The 27,180-nt window shown below is 36.9% G+C and overlaps 1 protein-coding gene across 3 annotated transcripts; it reads right to left on the bottom strand.

Annotated features, from left to right (window-relative positions):
• MSL3 (MSL complex subunit 3) lies at positions 1-26,951 on the bottom strand. Of its 3 annotated transcripts, none has more exons than XM_034435440.3 (13): positions 26,253-26,951; positions 19,115-19,197; positions 18,394-18,489; positions 16,514-16,611; positions 12,936-13,027; positions 11,318-11,440; positions 9,640-9,800; positions 7,847-8,005; positions 7,345-7,607; positions 5,116-5,225; positions 4,684-4,783; positions 4,113-4,197; positions 1-1,988 (listed from the first exon to the last, which is right to left on the bottom strand). In XM_034435440.3, the coding sequence occupies exons 1-13, from the start codon at positions 26,349-26,351 to the stop codon at positions 1,889-1,891; spliced, it is 1,569 nt and encodes a 522-aa protein (XP_034291331.1). In that variant the 5' UTR covers positions 26,352-26,951; the 3' UTR covers positions 1-1,888. The 3 variants fall into 3 exon arrangements, with proteins under 3 accessions (XP_034291331.1, XP_087727554.1, XP_034291341.1); XM_087871428.1 differs by having other exon boundaries at positions 26,578-26,944; XM_034435450.3 differs by lacking the exon at positions 4,113-4,197 and having other exon boundaries at positions 26,253-26,443.
• Positions 26,952-27,180: the final 229 nt, after the last annotated feature.

The following is a 27,180-nucleotide window of genomic DNA, read 5'->3' on the forward strand; positions in this document are numbered from 1 at the left end:
TGTCAAAAATGTTATTTATTATTCTACATTCATACAACATTAATATTTAATTATATCTTTAAAACAGTATTTTACACCAAACTTAATAAATGCTTCACTCACAAGGTTGCAACCCAAAGTCTAAATTTGTTTTAAGATTTAGGACTTATGTCAAAAAAGTAATGCATGCAATCAATCAACACATTTATACTGAATTTAGCACCAAAATAACAGCTCACAAATTAGAGCTGGTCACACATTTTTAACAAGTGTCCATTCAAATATTATTTAAGGGCATTAAGATAATTGCACCCATTTATATTAGCATGCTTTTTTTAAAAAAAGTTCTCTATGTAACAGCAAGAATTTGGAAGCTGAGTAGCAGGCATTACAAAGCATGACCTGAGTGTTGAAGACTATCTATCAACAAAATGTTTTTTCTACAGTTTCTGTGCTAAGATTTTTCAACATTTGTCTCTGCTGGTTGGGGTTGCAGTTATAGTCCATATCATCACAGAGATCACAACTGTTATTCCTGTTCTTAATTATTAACTATTTGAGCTTATGTTCTGAATTTCTAAAATAAGACAGTTAGGATGCCATTACTTATTAGGATTGCTTCATCAGGCTCAATTATCCAATTGGCAGAGTACAATATGAAGTATTCTATTTCAGCAGTCCCGAACCTTTCCAGCTAGCTGGCCCAGCACGCTTGTACTTGCGCGTGAAGCTTCATTCCCACGAAAGGAGCTTTGCATGAGCACAAGTGCTCTCCGCTCATGCGAATGGAGCTTTGTATGCACGCTTACCTGCTGTTCACCCAAATGGAGTTTCACACGTGTACATGCTTGACCATCTCTCCCACAGCCCAGTTTTGAACAGGCTGCAGCCTGGTAGTGGGCCCTGACCCAGGAATTGGGACCCCTGTTCTAGTTAGCTTGCCTCATGCAAGCACATTATATTTGTAATGTATCAGATGTATCAGATAATAATCCTAGTGAAATTAATGGACTTCTCGAGATGAGCTGTATAAGACTGGACTAACTGAATGATAGAATGACACTTTCATATTTATCAACTTCTTCCAGTTTAGAAATCAGTTATCTTTTGTTAACATGAACAAAATATTCTGATTCTTCTCTTACTTTCAGAAATAAATTCTAGTTGATTTACAAGAACTATAAAATTAAAAAAAAATAAAACTCAAGTATTTCCAGATCCAAAATTTTGCCAAGTAACTATCACTTCATCATTCTTTCTTCCAAAAATCATGAAGTATATCCTCTTCTTAAATATAAAAAACCCTAACCCCCCCCCTAAAACAATTCAAACAATATACGGGATTTATTAATTCCAATCAAAGCTATTTGGTCACTGTGAAATGGACCTACAGAGAATTAACAGTGCTTCCTTGACGGTATCAAGTCCATCCCTCATACTTAATCACTTGAGATATAAAAGATACTAACATAGAAGTGGTTTCTTACAGATTTTATAGAAAAAAAATCCCAAATATGAACAACCTGCACAATGCAACTGCATTCACTTTTTAAATAGAAATGATGAGAGGTCAGTCTGAAGCAAGGCTATAATAATGTGGAACACGGGATGAATTAGTTCTTTTGAAGTCTGTTTCCAATGCAACCCTTCCTTTTTCTTACTTTATTTGTATGCAGTTCCATGCATTAACAGTCAATGCAGAGCTTCTTTTATCTGGCAAGTGCTAGAATGCAATATCAGCATAGCTCTGAAATAAAATGAAATTTTCTTTATGTCAAAAGGACAACATTGTAGAAAGCCTTTGTGATATTATAATTATATCTTCCATTTTTTCTTGATCTTGAAGTAATGCAATAAAATAGGAGACATGGAACGTGCCCAGTTTGTACAACTGACTGTATCCACAGTTTCAGTAGATAGCACGTGGATTTTTGGTGGTATAATAGGCCTCGCAGGCTGCTACATAAGCTGACTCTGGAAAGAAGTCATCATGATACTCAGCTAGGAACCTGTAGAAATAAAATATGTATGATTATTTGTTCTGTTAAATTATCCAAGATAATCTTAAAATGCTTCTGAAAAAGTGCTATAAATTAACCCTGTACAAAGAACCCCATGCCATAAATCTTATAAATAATTGGGTGTGGTTCCTATTATATCCAACAGGACTTACTTTTGAACTTTGAACAGTTGCAAGTAATCCACTGAAATACTTTTGGAAATGCTTTTGTTAAAAAGTAGGATCATTATTTGAACAGATTTTACATATTTTTTTCTAATTTATGTAACACATTTGAAACTAAAATAATTAGATAGTATTATAATTTTATACTTGATGATTAAATGCTTCTTTCAGCACATGAACTTTAAAATAAAAATCCTAATCCAATACACCAAAAGAACTTTTTGTTTGCTGTAGTAATCCAGACTGGAACTATATTATCTGCATATTAGTACAGTCTAGTGGTCACAGGCTATTACTGCAAGTTATATTACGTAACAATTTTTTTTTCTACAAATATTCCTAAATATTTTAATTAGAAACCTGATAAAATCAGACATTATGCATTATATGGCATTTGTCAGAAGGACTGATTCAGTGCTGCAGAATTAATATATATTAATTTTGAATGGCAGGTATATTGTTCTATATGAAAAAATAGTTCCTAAATATACATTAGCAATGAACCTGCAGGAGGTTATTATTGCATTATATGAACTGATAGTACGAACAAAACTATATTCTTTCACGTGAACACCTTCTTTTAAGAAATACAAGAAAAACAATTATCTTTCTAATCTACTGTATATGCAAGCTCTACATAAACTGAAATGTCTCTTTAATCATATGTCTGGCACATAATTTTTGTCAATCTCTTATTCACAATAAAACTAGTCTTTGTTTAGTGACTACCTTGATTGGCAACTGTTCACAGTTATAACAGCAATGAAAAGGTAATTTTGTGACCAATGTCCAAATTTACCTTTGCAGGCTCTCTCTCTCAATCATGTGTTCATTACAATCAGTTATTGGTTTGTATTGTCCTGGGCCTGGCCCATTTTCTCCTTTTTCTCTGCTTGCAGAGTGGAAAGATTGCCTAAATAAGCTATCTCTTGTTGAGCTGCTTTTCTCTGCAGCACACCATATAACTATAAAAAGTGCTAATTTGTAATGGTATGTGGGAATAAACTTGAGGGAAGACAAGAGGAGATGCTGCCTACAGAATGACAAGGGGAGAAGCTTAATGGTCAGGAAAAGAAACTTAGGAAGGACCACTCTAATTGACCAGGGTATAAATAGTTAATGTATGGGGGTGGGAGGTGGGGGATTTGTACTTTGAATCTTGCAGGATTCTGTTAATTTATCCTTATAATAAAATAGCAATAACTTATCTGGTTGTTTCCTGTTTGGTTTACCCGAGTGCTGACATATTTGCAAATTAACAAATTAAATTTTGTGATCTTAGATTCCTCTGCCAGCTCTTACCTGCTGCCTAAAGTTATCAGGCCTTAATCAGTTTACAGAGAAGGCTTTTGTTTACCTCCTAAGCAGCTATGAACTAGCATATTCCTCTAGATATATATTCCCCATTGTGTGCCTGCTTACTCTCTTGTAATCTCTTCCTCGCTAATGAATGTAAATACAAACATTATTTCTCTTCTTGCTAATTATCCTAGTACCAAGTGAACATTTCAAAAGGTAGGGAATTGGGGAAAAGAACAATAAGATTTTATCCTTTTATTCAGCTTCCTCATGTTTTGGAAACTTTCTCCGCCATTTGGGCTCACCTGACTCTTTGGGATCATACCTTATGACACTGTACAAGCAAAGGACAACTGGAGTAAAATTGTAGCACAGTTTCAGTCAGGTGAGTTTTCCCTTAGCACTGCTTCACTTAATAATCATGTGCCAGTCCTAATTACAGATGCCAAATGAGGATTACCTGTAATATTACAAGGGAAGTATTTTTTACAGAAGCTAAAACTTCCTGATTAGAATCTTCTACTTTTCTCATATAGGATGAATAAGCTACCTAACAAATAACTTTCCTATAACTAAAAAGTTTGTTCTGCAAGTTACTAGTTGCTGTTGAATATTTAGGCTTCTAAATTTGCTGTTATCTATAGGTTACCTTAGGAACAACTCAAAATGCTTTACTAAAGCTTTTAGATTTTTGTCAGAAAAGCTCATCTTCCCAAGTATCTCTGGAAGCTTTACTGTAAAAACAAAAAGGAAAAAATGTCAACCTTTCCCATTTGACAGTTTTTCTTTCAATTGAAAGCAATTTACCACTAACACTTCCCCTTATTTGTTAGTTCCACCTTTTTATACTTCATCTTTGTTTCAAGCATTCAAAATTACCTTCATCCAATTATCTCTCCCCCCCCCCACTATAACATCTTAAAAGTAATTTGGGCTGAGAGTTAATAAGTGGCCTGAGATCCCCCATGCTTTATAGAAATTATTATAAAAATTGGAAAGTGAGTTAGATTGAAATATAATTCTGATTTTTTTAAAATCTTAAGAGAGATATATATTTCTGAATAGATCAGATAATTTACAAGTACTGTTGTATATATGTACCTGAATGAACTAAATCCTGCTAAGAATGCAGAATTAATTTCCAATTAAAATTCTCCAATAAATATAGTGCATAAATTAAAGTTTTAACAAAAACCATTGTAGAAGTTCATATAGGTTACCAAACATGCGCAGCAAATGTTGAGATCCATAAATGTAAGAAGGTGGTGGCGGCTGATCGCCTGGAGGATAGCTTTCTGGCATGAGTTTCCATGACAACACCTAAAAATAAAATTAGAATAAACTTTGTCTTGATCTAAATCTAATTTAAAATCATGTCAGGATTCTACTAAGTATTATCAAAATCTTTATCTTAGTAGTTTAAAATATATAAAACAGAAAACTTCCTAATTTGTACAACTTTCTTCTTTCTGCATCAGAACCATTTCCAAAACTGTTTGTAATCCAACATACTTAGAAAGGAAGAGGTTAGTACATATTAAACTAAAATGATGCAAGCTCCATTTCAATAATATCTGGAGGAATGTAGGTTCCTAGTTCAAAGACATCTTGATTCACATCTTGAATCAAAGTCTTGGACAAAAAAAGCTTACCTCATTCAATTCATTATTTCTTCTGCCTTCAAATCCAGCAAATACTGCACTACCCTCTTTGCTAGGGGTTAGTGTAATAGGAGATGACGACCCACTGTGGACAGGAGTTTCTTCAAGAAAAGAGTAGGGCATTATTTTATGCATGGATATATAAAGACAAGTACTCTTATTCAGCCACGAGAAATTCCTACAGCTGTTAAGAAGTTCCTTTGACCTTTTTGTGAGTGGATGCTTTAAAACAGTTTATGACTCCTGGAAACTGCTTGGATTCCTCCTCACAGTTTTCTTGGCAAGATTTTCAGAACTGGTTTGCCACTGCCTTCTTCCTAGCTGTCTTGTCTGGCTCAAGATCACTTAGCTGACTTTGTGCCCAACGTAGAAGTATAACTCACTGTCTTCTGGTTTCTCTTGATGTTTTAACCGCTGCCCCAAACAGGCTCTCTCCATTGACACAGGCAATCTTATTTTTATAAAATTTCAATTCTATAAATGCATGTGATAACCACATTAGTATCTTTGACTAATATTCAAAATATATAAAAGTATAATTTCTAATAATATTTTAATACTCCAGTGTCACAATTCCTCACACAGTAATATCAAGGAGCTAATAGGTTTAGCTCTGAGTATGTGCTTTTGAATCAGTTTTGGATTCTTGGCGACTGCCTGGACTAATCCCTGCAATTTTCTTGGCAAGATTTACAGAAGTGGTTTGCCATTTCATTTCTAGGGCTGAGAGAAGTGACTAGTCACCTAACTGGCTTCATGTGTAAGGCAAAACATTGCTAGTAGCTCAGACAAATTATTTTGCTAAAAAACAAAGCGATAATGGATTCTGCAATGTTATTAGCATAAAGCAAGATGTTTCAACTGCTTCTACAAAACAATCAGACCAGAACTGATGTTCAAAATAATCTGCCTATTGCTAAAAAATTTTTAAAAACTTTCTAATATCTAGTCATTCAAAATACATAGTAAAATATTGCTCTGCTTATATTTCCTCCTCAAATACCATTATTTGTTGCTAGAACTATCATCATATTTAAGTGAAGACACTTGAAATGCATGTTCTTATACCACAAACATGCTTTTTATCAACTGCAACTGCTGTTATTACAACAAAAATCAGATCAGGAGACATCCCCATGACAAATCCAATATGGACTGGATGTAGCATACTAAGTATGAACCACCTGAAGCACAGGCTAACATTTCAAAGCAGGGTGGATAAAAATTGATGATTTTTTTTTAACTGAAAAAAAAAAAAGATTTTTTAAATTTATATTGGATTTTTAAATTTTTTTATCAAATTTATTTTAATAAAATGCTTTTGGTGTAAAAATCTATCTAAAGATAGTTTTCTACTTAAAATATATTAATAATTTAGTTTGTTCAGCATGAAATGGAGCTTAGTTATGTAGCATGAGGCGGTATATTCTGCAATATTTACATTTTTGGTAAACTCATTCAATGAATTCAAGCTCTCCAAGCTGAGATAACATGCACTGCATTGATGCATTCATACAATTTCACAGTAACCATGAGATAAATCATAAAACAAAGTTCAGGAATATTCCTTTTGTTTTGCAAATCTATGTACACTATAACCTGTATGATTGTTTGACAAGAAATGCAACTGTACCACCAGGCTCTAATTGTGAGGAGGAAGGGCAACACAAAAATGAAAGTGAAACCTAAGCAAGTTATAAATATAATATTAAAGAGCACCTGTCATTTCAGATCCATCATGGCAATGCCTGTTAGCGGGCATCCACTCACCTGCTGCCTGCCACGTCCCTCACCTTGTTGTGTCACTGCCGTATCACCAGCCATCCCATTAAAGTGAATGGGACTGTTGGTGAGTCAACAACAGGTCAGAGGAGGAGCCGCTGCGGGATAGAGATGACAGTTGCTCTTTAAAAATTATGATTTAAATTGATTTAAATCAAATCTTTCTACTGGTGATTTAAAACATGATTTAAATCAACTTGATTTAAATCAAATCCACCCCGTTTCAAAGTCTATTAAAATAGTGATATTGGTAATGTAAGCTTTATTATAAAAGCTTAAAGTACATATGCAATGCCTTTGAAAAATGTTCATTATTAGAACTCAAATTTATCATGCCCAAAGCTTCACTGAGCTTGTTAAAAGACAGCCAATAAACTGAAAACAATTTTACATCATTTTTCCTTTTTACATAATCAGTTAGCTTAACAAAGAACTCACTTTTTTCAAGATGCAAAAACAATTTTGGCATTGAAGCAGGAGTCTCAATATTCCGCCTTTTTGGCTGTGGAGAAGCGCTGCTTTCTGATAGCCTATCACAGTTGGACGTGTGACGCGTAGAACGCCTTAGAGATTGCAAGATTTCAGGCTCAGTTTTTCTGCGTTTAGGTGTTGCAGGTTCTCCTGTTGCAGGCTGACTATCTGTGGATTGTGGAGTTGATGGATTCAGAAGAGGTGGGCTTGGAGAAAGCTCTTCTTGATTTCTGATCAAATAAAAAAATATGGTGAACTAGGATTTTGAGTGGTTATTGTGGGCCAGTATACAAGGCCAATAAAGAACATTTTAAATAGTAACAATGTAACTTTATCATTATTGAACTTCAACTTACTGGCTGGCAGTAAAAAAGTATAGTTTTATGATTACAGGTTTTAAAAAATGCCATTAAAACCATTCTATTTCTTAAAAGGAATGCAAAAAGACAAAACAAAAACCCAAACCTACCTGTTCGAATTTGCTACACTCTCTTTTATTGGTAGAAAAAATTTGGAGGAGGTCACCTTCTTAAACTGTGCTTGCTCATAAGGATACAGTAGAATAAGAGGAAGAGTGAAGTCAAAGGTTATTCTTAGGCCATCCACCATTTCTTTACATAACTCAACACTAGAAAAATAAGATTACAAAAGAAATAGGTATACTTTATATAACAAAGTTTATGTTACTATTTTATTTTATTTTTATTTCCAATTTATATACCGCCCTTCTCCCTGAGGACTCAGGGCAGTGTACAGCCAGAATTAAGAACATGAAATACAAATATTAAAAAACAATTAAAATATATATAAATTTGGCCCAAAAATTAAAAATCACAAACCAATTAAAGATTTAAAAATTTCTTCTTAAGCCAGCCCGGCTTGCTGGAAAAAATGGGTTTTAAGGGCTTTATTTGATTTATTTTGAAGAACAAAGTCATAACAACGGGTATTATTTATCAAATTTGTATGCTGCCCTTCTTGCCTAAGACGACTATTATACTGTCTCATACTGTTTTTGGTATTACTATTACTATTAGCTCAAGTATCTATTTGGGGTTAGAATCACTCAATTGGAAACAAGCCAAAAATAATATCTAGACACTACAATGGAGTGACAACTTATTTTTTTATATGTTTTTTTCTACATTAAAGAATTGAAAGTTGCTCCCAACAATATATGTGTTGGTTAACTTGAGTACTATATGACCTGATTTTTTTTTTCATATCTCCCTTCTAAAGCCTGATTTTTGCAGATTAATGAAATAACTTTAAAAATATTTAATAATTAAATAATTACTAATGTAATAAAAGTTAAAGACAAATAATAGTTTAGATTTAAAGAAAAGAGAAAATGCAGTGATTTTGACAGAATTAAAAATTTTGGAAATTGATGAAAGAGGCTAAGAAAAGTATCTTCCCTAGGGTAGAACTCAAATGCGATGGAATGATTTGGGTTAGAACTGAAAAGAAGGAATATATGTACTCCTTGGCTTCCTTTTGAAGTTGTGATGGAGCGCCCCATAAGGTACTTATGACCCAGTTCTTAAGTTGTGATGGCTGGCCACCACCCCCAAGTCATTTGACCACATTTTGAGTACTCAGCAACTAACCTGCATTTATAGCTGTTTGTAGCATCTTGTAGTCATGTGAATGCAATTTATGACATATTTGTCAAAAATTGGCCTTTACATCCTGGTTTTGGCAAAAAACACCCAATAGGGAAAATGAAATAATAACTGCATATTTGCTTAATGAGCATGGATTCGATTAATGACCACTACAAAGTAGGTTGCAAAATTGGGTTAGTCGCAAGGATGACTCACTTTATGACTGACATGACTTATAATTAGAGTCATAAATCGAAGACTACCTCTAATGAAGAATATTTTAGAGATCTGTATAAGAATGATAGTGATATGTTAAAGAATGGAACTTAAGAAATGCATGTTATATCAATAAAAAGTTGATGAAAAGAGTACTGTACTGTACTAATACTGTAGTTGTACTACAGTATTATAGAAAGTTGAGAATTAGGCAAATGGTGTAGCTGGAGAAAAGTTAAAATATGAATATAGTTGCCTTATTAAATGGCTATATGACTTATTTAAAAGAACAGCATTGTTGTTCCTTTATACAAAGTGAAGTGAATGCAAAACTATAGGAAATAAATTTATTAAGCTTGCTAATACCTAATTAGTTGAAATTGTAGTTAAGCTTTCCATTTTAAACACTTAGATATAAAATTAAATAGTGTTTGCTCACTTTTTTTCTGGTGGGATATAATGGAGATTCAAGTTGGTATGTGAAGTCATTTGATGGTGTCGGGATCTCTCATTCGCTGAAAAAGCTGCATTAATGGCAAAATGCTTTACGTATGATTCCAAGATGGTTATTATATTTGTCTGACATGGCAGTTTCACAAGCTAAATTAAAAGAAAATAAATAAATTAATTTACACATTCTCTGTTCATACTTTCAAATAAGCATAGTCTTATACAGACAAAATGGGTCTTAAAAAAAAAGTTGGACACCTCACACACCTTGCAGTCAAACCTATTTTCTGCTGTCTTGTGACTGGTTTGCTCACTAGCCTACAATCTGGACAAACAAGAACAAATAAATATGATAGGAGTACAGCACATTTTTCTTCCCACTAGCTTTATTTTTCTTATTCCTTGTCAAGCCTTGTGTAGATGGCAAGACCAAGGAATCAAGAACAACACAGATGTCAATAGGCTATACTTAAAGCCAGGGTGGAATAAATACAGAATTCTATAAACAATGATAGCAATTTTGAAGCTTCGTATACTTGTCCATGCAATCTGTGAGAATTAGACACAATCGAATGGAGGAAAAGAAATTATGGCTGAATCTTGCCGGAACAGTTTTTCCTACTTCTCTCAATAATTGCCCTTGAATTGCCTTTTTTGAAATAAACCTGGAACTGACTAGCATTCCCACAATTTCTTGTTCCCTAATCATTGTTAAGGCTTTAAAAGGAAATTTAACAAATTCATAGATAACAAATATATCAATGGTTATTACTCTCAGTTCTATTTCCAGGGTAAGAAATGCTTCAAATATCAGTTGCAGGGAAACCACAGCAGGAGACCGATATGTCTTCATTTCCTGTTTGTGAGCTGCCTACAGGCAATTGGTAAGTCCGTTACTGGTTGCCTGTAGAAACCATAAACAAAATGCTAAACTAAGATGGACGTTGGCCAGGCCAGAAGGGCCAGTCTTAGGTTTTCTATCATTAAAACTCAGAGATCAGAAAGTCAGAAAAGTTGCAATAAGAATAAAAATAAAAGGGTGAGTTCATACATTTAGAATTAAGAAACAAGCTGTCTTTTTGTTTTCACTAAGGAAACTGAGTTTATACTTTTCTCATATAAGTATTAGGTCCTTATTTTTTTCCCGTTTGTAGCCTAATTTAAGGCAAGATATGAAGTTTCTTTCTTGTCGATATCATGATTGATAAGTAAAAGAATTAATTCAGATAAATAAGAAATTACTTCAATGTATTTAATAAGATGAATCTATTTTTCCTTGACAACATCCAAGAATTTTAATGTACCAATGCTATCCCTATGCCACCTCAAGGCTAATATGCTCTCAGGGTAGCTGTGGAATAGAAAAAGCAATCAAAATGGAGAATCCTGAAGATTTGAATTTACAGTTAATCTACTTCCTTCGAAGTCAGTAAAACAGATTGCTATTAAATTGTACTGTAGAACACTTTTTCACTAGTTTCCATATTTGCTTGCATAGGTTGTACATTTATATACAATCATCTGGTATCAAATCCTACTGAACTTAATCAGTCTTGTATCTGACAAATTGTGCATGTGATTGCACTATCAAATAATGTTAATTTTTGCATACAAGTGTTTAATATTACTATATCCAATTATTTTAATTTGCATAAAATGTTTCATACCCGCTTTCGTCTGTTAATATAATAACAATCCTCTTCAAGTTTCTTTTTCAAGATTTCAGGAATTTCGATGTTTATTGCTCTTTCTTCCATATCTCTTTTAGCATGAGTCTCTTGCTCTTCTTTCTGTATCAATATAATCAACATTAAAAAAACTTAAATTTACTTATGCTGTATTAAATATAATAGACTATTAGGAATATTGAAACTGTATAATGAGGCATATATCAAAGCCTGATAAATCCTGAAAGCACAAGTAAGGACTTGTTGCGGATCAAGGCAAAGAGAAACATCCAAAATAGTTTTATTCAAGATAAAAGTCCAATTCTGATCTATATCTTGGTGTTTTGGAGTGATGTATATCTCAGTGCTTTTACAAAATCTACTTTCTTTTCAGTCTCTTTCCTAATTATCCTTAGCATGGAATTTGCCTTTTTTACAGCTATGAGTCAACATCTTTACTGATCTCCTCGAGTCCTCTAATCTCCTAAATGCCCCATAACTGCTAAACTTCCTGAAATGCCTTTGACAAGAAACTTTATAAAAGTGTTGTTGAAAGTTATGCAATGGTCATCCTCCTCTAGGTTCTTACTAATAATTAAGAAAAAAATCCTCCAGAAGGTTGGTGAAGCAGGATTCACATTACAAGTTTGAAGCCAATTTTCCTTCCAGCAATTCTTGTTCTTTTCTATGTGTTTAATTTTTTTAGTTCTTTTTTTTTATGAACATTCTAACAATTTGTTCAGAAAAGTTAGCTGATCATCATGTAACTTCCCTACTTCCCTGCAGATAATATACTTCAATTCAAGACATGAGTTATGCAATGGATACCAGTAACCTAATCATTTCTTTTAAGAATTATTGTTTAGATCTAGGGTTATAGATTAGGGTGAGAAATTTTCCAAAGTTCTGGATCCAGCTCCCAAATCAAAAGTTCTAATAAGTACACATATTCTACAGTGAAAATTTGAACTAATATTAGATAATAAACATTGCCTTATGGACAAAAAAGTTCATATATTTATAATTTCAAACTAAAATTTAAGATGTATTATAGATAATTTTTGACTTACAACCATAATTATCTAGAATTTTGGTTGTAAGTCATTGTGTCATTGTGGTCATAAATTGAGTCAAGTGACTGGACTCGGTTTAATTACTGTTTTTGTGACAGTCATTAACTGAATCACTGTAGTTGTTAAGCAAACCGCAGTTAAGCAAATCATATGATTGGTCATAAGTTCAAATCCAGCTTATCCAATAGGCATTTTTGCCGTGACTGTAGGATTCTGCAACTGATTGACACGTGACCACAGAACACTGCAAGCAAGTAACATTGAGGACTGTTCATAACTTTGAGTTTATCATAACTTTGAACAAAGTTATGTCTTTATATTAACCTGTATTTTTAACAATATTTGTTAACATGAACCTGAAAATGTGAAAATGTTTTATAAAATCATATGATTTATTGAGACTTGTTTTATGAAACAAAGGTACTTTTTAGCAGCTTCCTTTTTTCTCCACCGGCATCTGCATAACTTAATTATCCACTCTAAAATTAATATTCTCATTCTTTATACTTACACTGTTTTGACAAAATTTACGTATATACACATACCATTTCTATCTTTTCATCAATGTCACTTTCTTCACTCTTTAACTCCTCTTCTGTTCCTTCATCACTATCATCATCAGAAGAACTACTTATAGCTGTTTAAAAAAGAAATGAATTACCTTTCACATTTAATAATTTGTCACATTGTTACATTGTTAAATTTCAAAAGCAAGATAGCATATTAACTAGAGTTCCTAGCTGAATTACAGAATTTAACAAACCACAAAAATGCTTAGGCTATTTAATTTCAAACATAAATAATAGGAATTGAAAGTTTACCTCTTCCAAGATGTAGAATGTGATGGAATCTGAATTGGTTTCATGGGGGTATTATATTGGGCACCACTTTACTGTGATCTTGAAGCATTTTTAATGACTGATAGGTAGGGCAAATTACTTACATCTTGTAAAGTTATTTGAGTTTCTTTTGAGCTTGTGAAAAAGACAGAGGAAGTAGATGGGCTCTTCTAGAGCATGAATTCTGCTCCCTGCAAGTTGGATCAATGAATTGTGCGGATGGACAATATGTGGTTAACTTGGGAGATGGTAAACATTTAAGAAAGGGATAATGCCATTGATCTTGAAAAAAGTGATTACATAATCACTTCTAAACAGATCATCTCTTGATCCAACCATGCAATAGCCTGGCCAATCTCCAATCTTTTCAATATGGTTTCAGACTTGACATGGAAGGGAAACAACACTGCGCACCCTTGTGCATAATGGTCTGTATATGGAGGGAGGGAACTGCATTCCTCCTGGTTTCATTGGCATTTGATACTATCTATCATGCTATCCTACTAGAAAGCCTACAGCATTTAAGCACTGTAAACATTGTTTTCTATTGGTTCTACTCCTTCTTTAGCAGGTAGCTTCAGTTACTGTACATAGAGAAGGTAGTTGTTCCAATATGAAATAACACAATTTTGATTTCCTTTCACACTACTTACCATCTACAGGAAGCTACTACAGAAGAAATCTGTTAGTTTGGGACTAGATATCACAATATGTGAATATATTGCCATTTTATTTATTATTCATATTTCTATGCCGCCCACTCTCCGAGGACTCTGGGCGGCTTACACCAAAGACAGTATACTAAATAGCATATTGCCCCCAACAATCTGGGTCCTCATTTTACCCACCTCGGAAGGATTGAAGGCTGAGTCAACCTTGAGCCGGTGAGATTTGATCTGCTGATCTGCTGAACTAGCAGTCAGCTGAAGTACCTGCAGTACTGCACTCTAACCACTGCGCCACCTCGGCTCAAGAATATTGAGCCATCCCAGAGTATTATGAAAATCCTGACTTGGTGTCTGGAAAGTCCAAAGCAAGTTCTACAAGACAGAATTCTGTCTATTGTTAAGAAATCTAGCTTTATTTTGGCTTTGATTTGAGCTTCTGGTGGATATAGTGATCCACACCTTAAAAAGTCGGTAACTTGGGATTCTTCTGGATTACAGTTCCAATCAAAGCAACAGATAGATGACCTGGCTGGGGTGGTTTTTTTTGGTTTTTTGCTAACTCTGCTTAATGCAGAGGGCATAGGCAATGATTTGAAGAACAAGAGAAAGAATCACTATCTAGGCCACATGTGTCAAACTTGCAGCATTACATTGCCGTCACATGACGTTTATCGATGTTTTTCCCTTCGCGGAGCTGGGGTGGGTGTGGCCTGCGCATGACACAACTGGCCTGCGGGCTGCCAGTTTGACACCCCTGATCTAGGCTATGACCAGGAAAGTGGGATGTCATATTTTTTGTGGGCTCACCTCCTCCCTCAAGATATTTGCCCATCCACAAATCAGGTCCCCACTATCAAATTATGTCAATTTATAATGATATGTAGGAATGATCTTGGGAGGCAGGAACAAAAGACATAAAGTGGATAACTGGCATATAAAATGTAAAAATGTAGATACTGTTCCATAGTGCTTTATAGCACTCTCTGAGCAGTTTACAAGTGTCAGCATATTGCCCCCAACAATCTGGGTCCTCATTTTATCGACCTCGGAAGGATGAAAGGCTGAGTCTACCTTGAGCTGATTAGGATCTTGGCTGTGGGCAGATTTGCCTGCAATACTGCATTCTAAATACTGCGCCACCAGGGCTCAGTCCACAGAAGGAGAAGGGGAATGGAAAGCATTTCAGAAGGAATCCTCCCTAGTTTTCCAGAAAGTAAAAGGAAAGATGGAGTTACTGTTTTTTTACATAAGTGGTCTGATGATTGTTAGCTACTTAGGCTATATTGTACAAGATGGGCAACCATATAACTTTTATGAATAAATAAATATCTTAAGACCTGGCTGTTCTACTGACCATTTGTGAGCTATCTTTTAAATTGTTAATAATTGTTTGTTTTGTTACATGAATCCCCTTGTTTCTGTAAGCAAACTTTATGTGTGTGTGTGTGTGTGTGTGTGTGTGTGTGTGTGTGTGTGTGTGTGTGTGTTTTCCTCTAGGCAGGTTTTTCCTACGTAACCAAGGTTTTTTCTGCAGCCCTAGCTCAGCAGAATCACATCCACTCGATTCTGGGCTTATTTCTTTTCTGGCAGCCAGCAAGTTCCTGCTGCCAGGTGAGAGACTAATATAGATCTATTTCTAGCTCATTAGCCTTCATCAGTAAGCCACACCCACATCTCATGTATCCTCCCTGTAAAGGTATAGTATCTATTTTCTTACTTCTTCGTAGGATTTATGTGTGTTTTTCCTCTAGCCAGGTTTTTCCTACGGAACCAAAGTTTTTTCTGCAGCCCTAGCTCAGTAGAATCACGTCCACTCGATTCTGGGCTTTTTTCTTTTCTGGCAGCCAGCAAGTTCCTGCTGCCAGGTGAGAGACTTATATAGATCTATTTCTAGCTCGTTAGCCTTCATCAGTAAGCCACACCCACATCTCATGTATCCTCCCTGTAAAGGTATAGTATCTATTTTCTTACTTCTTCGTAGGATTTATGTGTTTTTCCTCTAGCCAGGTTTTTCCTACGTAACCAAGGGTTTTTCTGCAGCCCTAGCTCAGTAGAATCACATCCACTCGATTCTGGGCTTTTTTCTTTTCTGGCAGCCAGCAAGTTCCTGCTGCCAGGTGAGAGACTTATATAGATCTATTTCTAGCTCGTTAGCCTTCATCAGTAAGCCACACCCACATCTCATGTATCCTCTCTGTAAAGGTATAGTATCTATTTCCTATGAAGAAGTTAAGAAAATAGATGTGAAACTTTTTTAAAGAACACTTGGTTCAATAATATGTAAAATAACTGACCTAAAAAGAATCGCAGAGTATATATTTAGTATATTCCTTAGTATCTTTAATGTATTAGTTAAATTCAATTATCCAAGGAGATATTAAAAAGAGAAAACATTCCATAGGACTATATTTATATTTACAATTTATACAGTACAATATAAAGTTAAATTTAAATTACAATTTAAATTACAACTACCTTAATCAACATTTCTTTTAAGTTGCAAATACCTGTAGAAGACAAAGTAACCATTTTTCTGCTTATTAACTATAGTAATATTTAATTATTATATACAATTTTTAATTAGATGGCACAAGCATCCTCTATAAGCCAACTTACAATTTTCACTAGTCTTTTCATTCTCTTCAGTAGGAAGGAGCTTCAGTACAGAATCAACACCTGGCAATCTGCAACGCCCTTTCTTTCCTTTTCTTCTCCTAAAGAAGATTGAAGATAGGCTACCATTTAGCTAACATGATTTTTTTACCTGCTTTAAAGCAGTAAAAGTAAAAATTAGCACTGAGAAAAGGGAGCATATTTGTGTCTTTCTCTGAACATAAAAATATAGTTTTTCAATATACAAGGGTCAATTCATACATAATACAAATTACAGTAATGTATCTTCTTTTTCCCTCTCCATGGCTTACCATTGATCAGAACTTAGTTCATTTTATTATTATTATTTATTTATTATATTTCTATACCGCCTTTCTCCCATAGGACTCAAGGCGGTGTACAGTCAAGAAAAATATAGATACACAAACATCATAAAATTGCTAATTAAAATTATTACTTAGTTTGGTCAATTAAATAAAACCCAGAATTAGATAACATTTTGTCTAATCTATCATGTTATCTAAGCCAAAATAAAACCTATCCTGAAAATAAGGCCAATCGGGCTTTTCAGGACATGTGATAATATAAGCCACCCCCGCAAAATAAGCCCCCCACCAACTACGCGCCCCACTCCCCTCCCCATGTCCCCCAGGCATGACAGGGCTCCTGGCCTTCGCTTAGGCGCCTGCCCCCACCTGCCCCCTTTAGGGTGCAATTTGGAGGTGGCAGGTGGGGCGGGCGAGAGGTGTCTCGTTTCTCCCCCGCCCCACCTGCCACCCCTCTCAATAAAGAGACAGTGGGGAAGGGAAGCAGCCAGGCTGCTGTTGCCATTAGGATGGGACACGTTGGGCTGCAAGATGCTCGTCTTACCTTCCCAGCACCATCATGTTCCTCATCTTTCTGTCCAGGGAGACACGTTGTAGAAAAAGGAGTTTGGCTAAACTCGCAAGAAAGGTTTTTTTACAATGTGTCTCCCTGGACAGAATGGCGAGGAACACAATGGTGCTGGAAAGGTAAGACGCGCGTCCTGCTTCTCCCCCGCCCCACCTGCCACCCCTCTCAATAAAGAGACGGTGGGGAAGGGAAGCAGCCAGGCTGCTGTTGCCATTGGGGTGGGACGGGATGTGTTGGGCCAGGTGACATACATCTTACCTTTCCAGCACCATCACGTTCCTCGCCTTTCTGTCCAGGGAGACACTTGTAGAAAAAACTTTCCTGCGAGTTCAGCCAAACTCCTTGAACTCGCGATAAAGTTTTTTCTACAACGTGTCTCCCTGGAGAGAAGGGATGGTGCTGGAAAGGTAAGATGCGAGTCTCGCGGCCCAACACGTCCCACCCCAATGGCAACAACAGCCTGGCTGCTTCCTTTCCCCACCGTCTCTTTTTTGAGAGGGGTGGCAGGTGGGGCGGGGGAGAAGCGAGACACTTCTCATCCAACCCACCTGCCACCCCCAAATTGCACCCTAAAGGGGGAGGGTGGGGGCGGGTGGCTAAGTGATGGGCAGGAGCTCTGTCATGCCCGGGGGGGGGGGGGAGAAGAGACAGCAAGGGGAGCCACGTCTCACTCCACGCATCTCACTTCCCCCTCACCCCATCTGCCAGAAATGAGTCTTTGTGAAACTCGTCGCGCCACTGCCGCCACCTCATAGAACAAGACTCTGCATGCATGCAGGAACTGCAGCACAGCCGCGAGGTTCAACATACTGGCACAACCGCGAGCAGCAGGACGTCAGCTATTCCGGTATGATGAAGCTCGTGGCGGTGCTGCAGTTCGGCACAAGCCTTGCAGAGTCCTGCTTTACAAGGCGGCGGCAGCGGCGCGACGAGTCTCACAAAGATCTTAATCTATTTCAAAAAAAAGTGTTACCATATTTGATCCTTACATGCGAGCCACAGCTTTTCTTGCCAATTTGCGCTGTAATCTGCGGTTTTCATCAGTGTCACGAAGTACATGATCTTCAGCTGCCCATCTGTCCCAACTAAGTAGTTTTTTTAAAAAAATCAATAATAAAATATTTTATTATAGAGGATGTCTACCAAGCTGATTGAATGTATCAGATAAACAGCAAATGAATTTGAATGTTATCATGCATATATCTCCTAAACTCTCAATTAATCTTAAGTGGCACTCTGTATGACCAGGTAAGATACATTGATTCCATTAATACAGATAGTCCTCGACTGTTATCATTTAAACATTGATGTTACTCTACAAATGGCATAAACCATCTGAAGATTTTTAAACGTTAAGATAAAATTAACAGAATTGCCTTATTTCAATTATGTAAGGCCATCTAGGGAGATGTTGAGATGGAAATTTCATTTGCATATAAAATCTGCGGAATCAAGATTTCAAATGACTTAAAATTAAAGACAGAAACATGCTGGCAACCAGGGTACTATACCGATTACTATGCAGTTTAACTACCATGGACTTATGATTTAGCAGCACTTTGTACCAGCAGACGCTTCCAAATCATTTTAAAAGTCAATCAGAACATATTGGAGTCCAAGCTTCATCTAGAGTAGTATGAATTATATCTGAATTACTAATTGTCTCCTATTTGGGAATATGTGATTTTTTTTATTTAAATATTTGCTCACCTTCTATTCCAACCATTAAAATGGATCAGATATTCTGGGACCTTTCTTCCTTTCTCATCTTTTCCAATAACAATATCAACAATCTAAAATCAAACACATGAATGCTTATACAAACACTTTTATAGGCATGCACTCAAATTATTAAAATCCTTTTTTTTACAATTCAGTGGCTTATAACATAAGCCATTGAATAACATCTCTCCATTACAAAAAAAATTAAACCATCCAGAATAAACTATCTCAATTTGCAACAAATATAAATATCTGTATTGAGTTTTGGTATTTACTTCCTTTAGAAGTCAGAAAGGGATAGGTGATTGAAGTGAGGAAAGGTGTGATAACATCACGTAGCCTGCCACAGCAATATTTCCATAATGATATCATGTTATTTAGGTGTTATTGTGACATGTGTCATATTCTATAGAACGGATCCAAGAATATTATCAACAGAATAATTATCAATATTATCTGTGAATTTAAATTGTCAAAGGTGTTTTTCAGTTATATGTTTGTTCCAAATATAAATTAATTGATACTTGTCACTGGATTTTCAAAATTCGATTTCTTGCCTACTTTAAGAAATTCATTAATTCCCCCTCCCAAAAAGTAGAAATAGTATCAATTTGCTTTAAAAACTTACTGTTTATTTTGAAAACTCTTATGTATGATTGACACATCTGTATTATTGGCTAAGTGTGTATAAACTAAATCCTGTTGTGAAATCCGTATTATCCCTGCTTCATTTCATTCCCAAGCAAGTCAGATGACAAGAATCTAGTAAGGGAGGGGTTCCCAGCCCCTGGGCCGCAGCCCACTACTATGCCATGGCCTATTGTGAATTGGGCTGTTCGGGTGGACTTCCTGTCTGGCTTCCGTCGCCGCCAGACGATCCTCCGTGACCGCCAGCCCCGTTGCCTGTAAAGAGCCGCCTTTACATCTGAAAGGCGGCTCGAAAAATTCCATTTCCTGATGGAAATGTGAGTTAGAGCAGGCGAGGGTAGGTAGAGCCCTCTGCGAAGTCCCCAGAGTTTTTTTTTGCTCTTGGGGACGAGCAGAGCGGGGCTCCCTATTTTCCCTTGCCGATGCTCCGGGCTTCGGGAGGACTCTGCTTTTTTTTTTGCAGAGCTAGGCGCCGGGACTGGATCAATTAATAAAATAACAGATGGTTTAATTGAAGAGAGCGAGATTTGTACCTGGGACCCTAATCGCAAGTATTTTTAATGATTTTACAAGTGTTTCTATTTGAACGGAAAAAATAAGTTTAAAATGGCGACTGCTGAGGCTTGAGAAAGCCGAAAGTGAAAGTCCTTCCGTAATAAGCTACACAGTAGCGAAATATACAGTGCCGGCTAGACTAGAAGGAAAATATCCATTTTAAGTTTCTTTTTTCTTGGAGATCTGTATTTGATCTTGTTTGGGGAAAACTTTTCTTTTTAAAAAAAGAGCTTTTTTGTGTGGCAGGATGGCGTTAAAGTTAATGAAGCCTGACAGACAAGCAGTGGGGGGGGGTGCTCCCCCATCCACAATTATCTGAACAAGCTCTGAGCCTACAGACTTTGCAGAATGATTTTAATTTAAAAGAATTTCTTCAGGAGGAAATGGCAAAATATCAGAAATTTGAAAAATTAAGGCAGGAAATTAAAGAAATGATACAACTAAAGTATGATAATCTGCAACGAAAGATTGTAACAGTGACTAATGCTTTTTCAGAAGTTGTTATAAAGATGGATACAAATATCAAATTATTAGAGTCTAAAATGGAGGAAGTTGATGATAAGATTTATAATTTGGACAATAAAATACAAAGAATTGAAAATGATTTGATAAATATTCAAGACAATAGTTTAGAAGTAAAGTCTAAAAAGGAAGCTGGTCACGAGACTTACAATGCAGAAGATATAAAGCAAGGGATTGAAAGAGAAGTTGTAATGATGCAATACAGGCTCACAGAATTTGCGGTCAGAATGAGAGGGTTACAGGAAAATAACAGAGATGATCTAAGAAAAATATCTGCTCAAGTTCTGGCTGGGATTTTAAAGGTTCATCCTGAGGAGGTATCTTGTAAAATTGACAAGGCCTATGGAGTAAATTCTTGGATTGCAAAGCAAAGGCAACTGCCTAGAGATGTGGTGATTTACTTTACAGATAAAGAAATAAGAAATGATATTGTGCAAAAATCCTTTAATTCTACTCCACAACTGTATGGGAGAAAAATCCGGATATATAAAGAACTGCCGCCTAAGATGTTAAAAGATAGAAAGAAATTTGGACTCTTGGTGACTGAGCTAAAAAAACAAAATATTTTATTCAGGTGGGATGTTCCAGTGGGTATAATATTGAGATATCAAGGAGAAAGATATCAGTTAAATACTGTTGAAAAAGCGGAAGAATTTTACTACAAGGTCCTTAAAAAGCAAAATCAACAAGAGATAGAAATCCAAGAAAAGCAGAAGGAGATGCAAGTAATGAAGAAACAACAAGTTACAGAGGTCTCTACAGATGAGCCGCTTTTGGATTCTCTTTCAGAGGTCTCAGCTGGACTATTTAATACAAGAGAGGCGGTTCCAGATTCTAATGTAGCGACTTATCAAGTCACAAACCAGCATGGAAATCAATCAATTGATATACAATTTATAGAACTAGAAAGATTTAAGCCACAAAAGCAAAACCAACAAGATCAAGTTATAGATCAGCATGAAAACCAAATAGTCGATATACAATTTACAGAAAGGAATTCAGGATGGAGATCCAACCCACAAAAAGTCAAGAAAAGAAGAAGCAGGTCTCACAAAAACAAAAACTTTTAAACTAAACAACAGTGTAATGCCAGTTATTTAAGAGATGATTGAATATATGAAAAGATAATTGGCAAATTATTGGTTTATTTTATCCTGAGGAGAGTGACAGACCTCTGCAGTGCTGTACTTTTGGGATGTGAAAAGGGCCTTAAATTGAATGGATTGGAACTATCTTTTTTTTTTTCGGATTCTTTGATAAATATACTACGTTTATGCTGAGTTACAAGGCAAGAGAGTTATGGGATTGGGGCACGCAGAAGATCTGGTTGTTACCCTATTACAGTGGTTGGAATTAATAATTTGGATAAAAGACACCTCTACAGACACTATATGGAATACAAATATAAAGTCACTCGGGTGGTTGTTGTTTTTTTTAATATGAAGATATTTGCTATTGATGGGGGCAGATGGTAATTGAAGATACTGAACATACTGTTGGAATTAGGATGTGATGTTACCCTAACATGGGTGATGGAGTTTACAATCCAGCTGAAAGACATTACAGAAGATATTATATGGATTACAAGCTTAAAGTCTTTTTAAGAGGATTTTATTTACATAAGGGAATATTTTTTAGGGGAGTGGGCAGAAGAATAAAGATATTAAGATTTATTAAGTATGGTAGTCTTGTAGGAAAGTGGGTGGAGACAGGTTAGTTTATTGATTGTTTAGTTTAAGAAAAGGGATATTATGTTTAGATATGAATATATGTAAAAGATTTGAGTTAAGAGATATAACGATGAGGGTGAAGGAAATGGGTAGACTATGAACTGAATACATGTTAAATTAGGATTTATTATATAGTTTTATAGCGGAAGGTTGTTTTGAAATGTTAGATTAATATACATAAAAGATTTGATTTATTATTATGCTAAATTAGGAGTTATTATATAATGTTATAGTAGAATGTCATTTTGAAATGTATAGTATAAGGGGGATATGATAATTTTATTAGAAATAAAGGGTCAGTATATGGGGATGGAGTAAGGGGATGGTAAAGTATTATATAATCTGTTATGAATTTGGGTTTTATTATGAAGAAGTCACAGGGGGAGGGGAGGGGGAGGGGGGTTAGGGAGGAGGGGGAAAAAAAGGGGGAAAAATTTGTATTTGAAAAACTTTTTCAATTAAAAAAAAAGAGAGAGAATTGGGCTGTTCGAGCAGCGGGTCGATGCATGTGCAGCTCAACTTGTGTGAGTGGCAGGCTGGCATGCATGCACACAGCTCATCTTCCACAAATCAAGCTGCGCACACATGTGTGCCAGCCCACTGCTGGTGCAGCCCGATTCCCCTCTCCCCACCCCAGTTGGGCCACCAAGTCGCAAAGGTTGGGGACTGCTGCAGTAAGTGAAGCATCACTCCACATCAAGCTCAGCCTTCATGATTAAGTAAAAATCAACTGCTTCCTCTTGGAATATTCTGGATGTTTCTTCACTTATTTATTATCCTACTTTTATTATTTGAAACCTTGCAGGCTATATTTGGCCCATATGAAGTGGTTCCTGGAATTCAGGCATCTCACTTTGAAGCAATTTCTATACAGAATATAGAGGTGGAAGGGATCTTGGAGGTCTTCTAATCCAACCCCCCTGTTCAAACCGGAGACCCTGTATCATTTCAGACAAAGATTATCCAATCTTTTCTTAAAAACCTGCAGTGATGGAGGACCCACAACTTCTGAAAGCAAGGTGTTCCATTGATTAATTGTTCTGTCAGGAAATTTCAGCTAAGTTCTAGGTTGTCTTGTATTTTCTGTTATGGATTGCACCAGTAGAGGCTAAACCAATTTCGTTGTATACATAATGTACAATAACAATAAAAGTGGCTATTATTATTATTGTTGTTGTTGTTGTTGTTGTTGTTATTATTATTATTATTTCTCTCCTTGATGAATTTCCATTCATTGCTTCTTGTCCTGCCTTCAGGTGCTTTGGAGAATGATTGAGGCCCCCTCTTTTTTATGGCAGCCTCTCAAATATTGGAACACTGCTATTATGTCACCTCTAGTCCTTTTCGTTAAACTAGACATACCCAATTCCTCCGAAGGTAAGTAGTAAGGCAGCTCCACCACCCTCATCCCCACCCTAGCTTAATTTTTTACCCGTGCGCCCTGGAGTGGGTGGGGTCTTCATTAGAGCAAGGTCTTAATATTTTGGGGGGAGGGCTTATATTGGGCACACATGTAAAAATCAAGCTATGACTGAGTAGGTGATATTTTGGGGGAAACACAGTATATAAACATACACACACACACACACACACACATATATTCATTCTTATGATTTGATGCTTTATCTCATATATATATATATATATATATATATATATATATATATATATATATATTTGTTTTCTGAGGTTTTGGAAGTGTCTTGGCGACGTTTCGACGAAGTCTCATTCGTCATCTTCAGACTCGTGTTTTCGGCTTCATGCTTCTAGGAGCTGCGATCACACATTGCTCCTAGAAGCACGAAGCTGAAAACACCAGCCTGAAGATGACGAATGAGACTTCGTTGAAACGTCGCCAAGACACTTCCAATTTTACACGGGAGAAAACCCGAATAACCAAAGACCTATAGTGTTTTTCTATCGAGACACCTGGTCTACCCCAGCATGTGATGTGGGAGGGAGCATACTGCATCCCTTTCACCTTTCAGCTCCAATCCAGGAGCCCTCAAGCAGTCACATTCACGACAAACCATTTTATACCAAATTTATCAGCGAAATACACACACACACACACACGCACACACACCGTAGTTTTTGGAGTATAAGACGCAGCTTAGTTTTTGGGGAGGAAAATAGGGGGGGGGGGAAATCTGTCTACCAGGTATTCATCTGGCTAGCCTCCTTAGTCTGATCAGCTTTAGTACATTAGTTTGCTGGTTTTTTTATCCCCTGCTTGGGGGGATAAAAAACAGCTTCTAAGGCACAGCTGAGAAGAAGCAGCAATGAGAAAAGCAGGCAAAGCATGGGGAGATCGCTTCACTCGGCTAGCGCCTCATTAGGGCTGAAAAAAAGCTTCGAAAAAGCTACATTCGGAGTATAAGACGCACCCAAATTTTCAGCCTCTTTTAAGGGGGAAAAAAGTGTGTCTTATACTCTGAAAAATATGGTATATGAGATAAAGCATCAAATCATTAGGATGAAAAATATCTTGTGAAAAAGGGTTGATGGGGACTAATTAGCTCATTTATCATGAAGATGAATATTGTTTTGTTGTAGACCCTCAGACTGTTATTGGTGCACATGATGCACTAAATCACAATTGTAGCGCTGCATGCCATATAAACCCAGGACACATATTGTAGTTTTTTTTGCTTTCGAAGAGACTAAGAGTAGAATGGAATGTGGGAGGCCTATAATGTTTTACACCTGCTGTCAAATCTATTCTATAACATTGCCACAAGACAATTATTTTGCCCTTGAATTTCATCCCCAAAATCTTATGGAATGGTACACATGACTCATAGGTGGTCTGTTAGGTGAACCATGCAAAGTGTTAAGAATATAGTCAAGTGCAAGCCACAATACTCTGAAATTTCCTTTCCTTTTTAAAAAGCTTGCATACCAGTAACAATTAGCAAAAATGGCATGGGTACTGAATAGATTTTACGCCAGGGAACAAAAATAAAAAATCCATTGCCAATTAACCAGAAGAGATAAAAACCTGGCATTCTATGTCTGAAAGCAGTTTTAACATACACTATTGAGCAAACAGGTGTGAAATGCCAGAGGCAGTTCAACTGTGTGCAATAAACTGCATTGTATCTGGACTGTACTATAAACAAAATACCTTATTACCAACTGTTTGCCTCTGATTAGGAACCGAAGAACCTGCTTATCTTACACTAAGCAGAAAATAAAAGAATAATCAAATTGTTACCTACACACAGCGTTTGCCTATTGTACCCAACCATTTACTACTGTTACCCCTGAGGAGCACGCTAGTTTTAAATGCACATCCTAAAGGGATTGGTGGCCCTTTTGCAACAAACACGATTAGGCGTGGATGGAGAGAGAAAGGAGAAGCTTGCTTTCTTTCATTCGGGGCCATCTCTTCCCTTATCCGGCGCCGTACATGCAGCGCCCGTTTCGTAGAGAGGCACCCGCAACCTTAATAATTTTAAATCCTACTTTTTTTTTTTTTTTAAGAGGGAGAAACGGAAATGGAAGAGAGCTGCTTCCTCTTTCCGAGCTCCTGTCAGAAGCCTCGCAAGTGGCAACAACGACACAAACAACGCCCGGAAGCGCCAGAGAGAAGGGAGGCGGCTTCCGTTAGGAGGAGGCGGTTGGCGCGCGGGAAAAGAAGGGCCGCGCGCTGAGCGGAGAAATCCCACCTTGGCATCATAAAGCACCTTCGCCTTGGTCGGGTCCGGCTCGAAGCAAAGAACTCTCTCGCCTTTGTGGAATTTAAATTTCATTCCCCGCGAGGTCATTTGCTCATCATGGCGAAAGGCAAAGCTAGCCACGCCCCCCAGGGGAATGGGGAGAGGGAGGCGCAGCGCGGGCCGCCCAACTCCTGCTAATACTCCGCGAGGAAGGCGTCCTCGGGGCGCAGGCCCACGCGAGCCGAGAGAAACGGGCTGTTTTTATCTTCGCGTGCGGCGCTGAGCTTTGGGCAAATGCCTTCGTCCGGAGAATCGGTCGTCCCAGAGTGCTTACCTCGGACCCTGGGAAGGCCGCCTCTTTCCTCGGAAGTACAGTCTTAGTCTAAATCCAATTTTGAAGCTGTGTACGAATAGAGATCCCACCGCCCTTGAAATAAAGGAAAAGAGCCAGCACCGTCTCCATTTGAGTTCCTCGGCTGAATAACAGTTGGAAAGGACCTTGGACGTCTTCCAGTCTAACCCCATGCTCAGGCAGGAGACCCTATATCATTTCAGACAAATGGTTGCCCAATCTCTTCTTAAACACTCCCGGTGTTCGAGCACCCACAACTTCTGGAGGCAAGTCGTTCCACTGATTAATTGTGCTCACTGTCAGGAAATTTCTCCTAGATTGCTTCTCTACTTGATTAGTTTCCATTCACTGTTTCCTGTTCTGCCTTCTGGTGCTTTGGAGAATAAGTTGACACCCACCCCTCTTTGTGGCAGCCCCTCAAATATTGGAACACTGCTGTCATGTCACCGCTAGTGCTTCTTTTCACTAGACTAGACATACCCAGTTCCTGCAAGTGTTCTTTATATGTTTTAGCCTCCAGTCTCCCAATCATCTTTGTTGCTCTTCTCTTCACTCTTTCCAGAGTCTCAACATCTTTTTTATATT

The sequence above is a fragment of the Pantherophis guttatus genome, chromosome 5 (genome assembly GCF_059756535.1).
Source record: "Pantherophis guttatus breed Tessera chromosome 5, ASM5975653v1, whole genome shotgun sequence".
NCBI lineage: Eukaryota > Metazoa > Chordata > Lepidosauria > Squamata > Colubridae > Pantherophis > Pantherophis guttatus.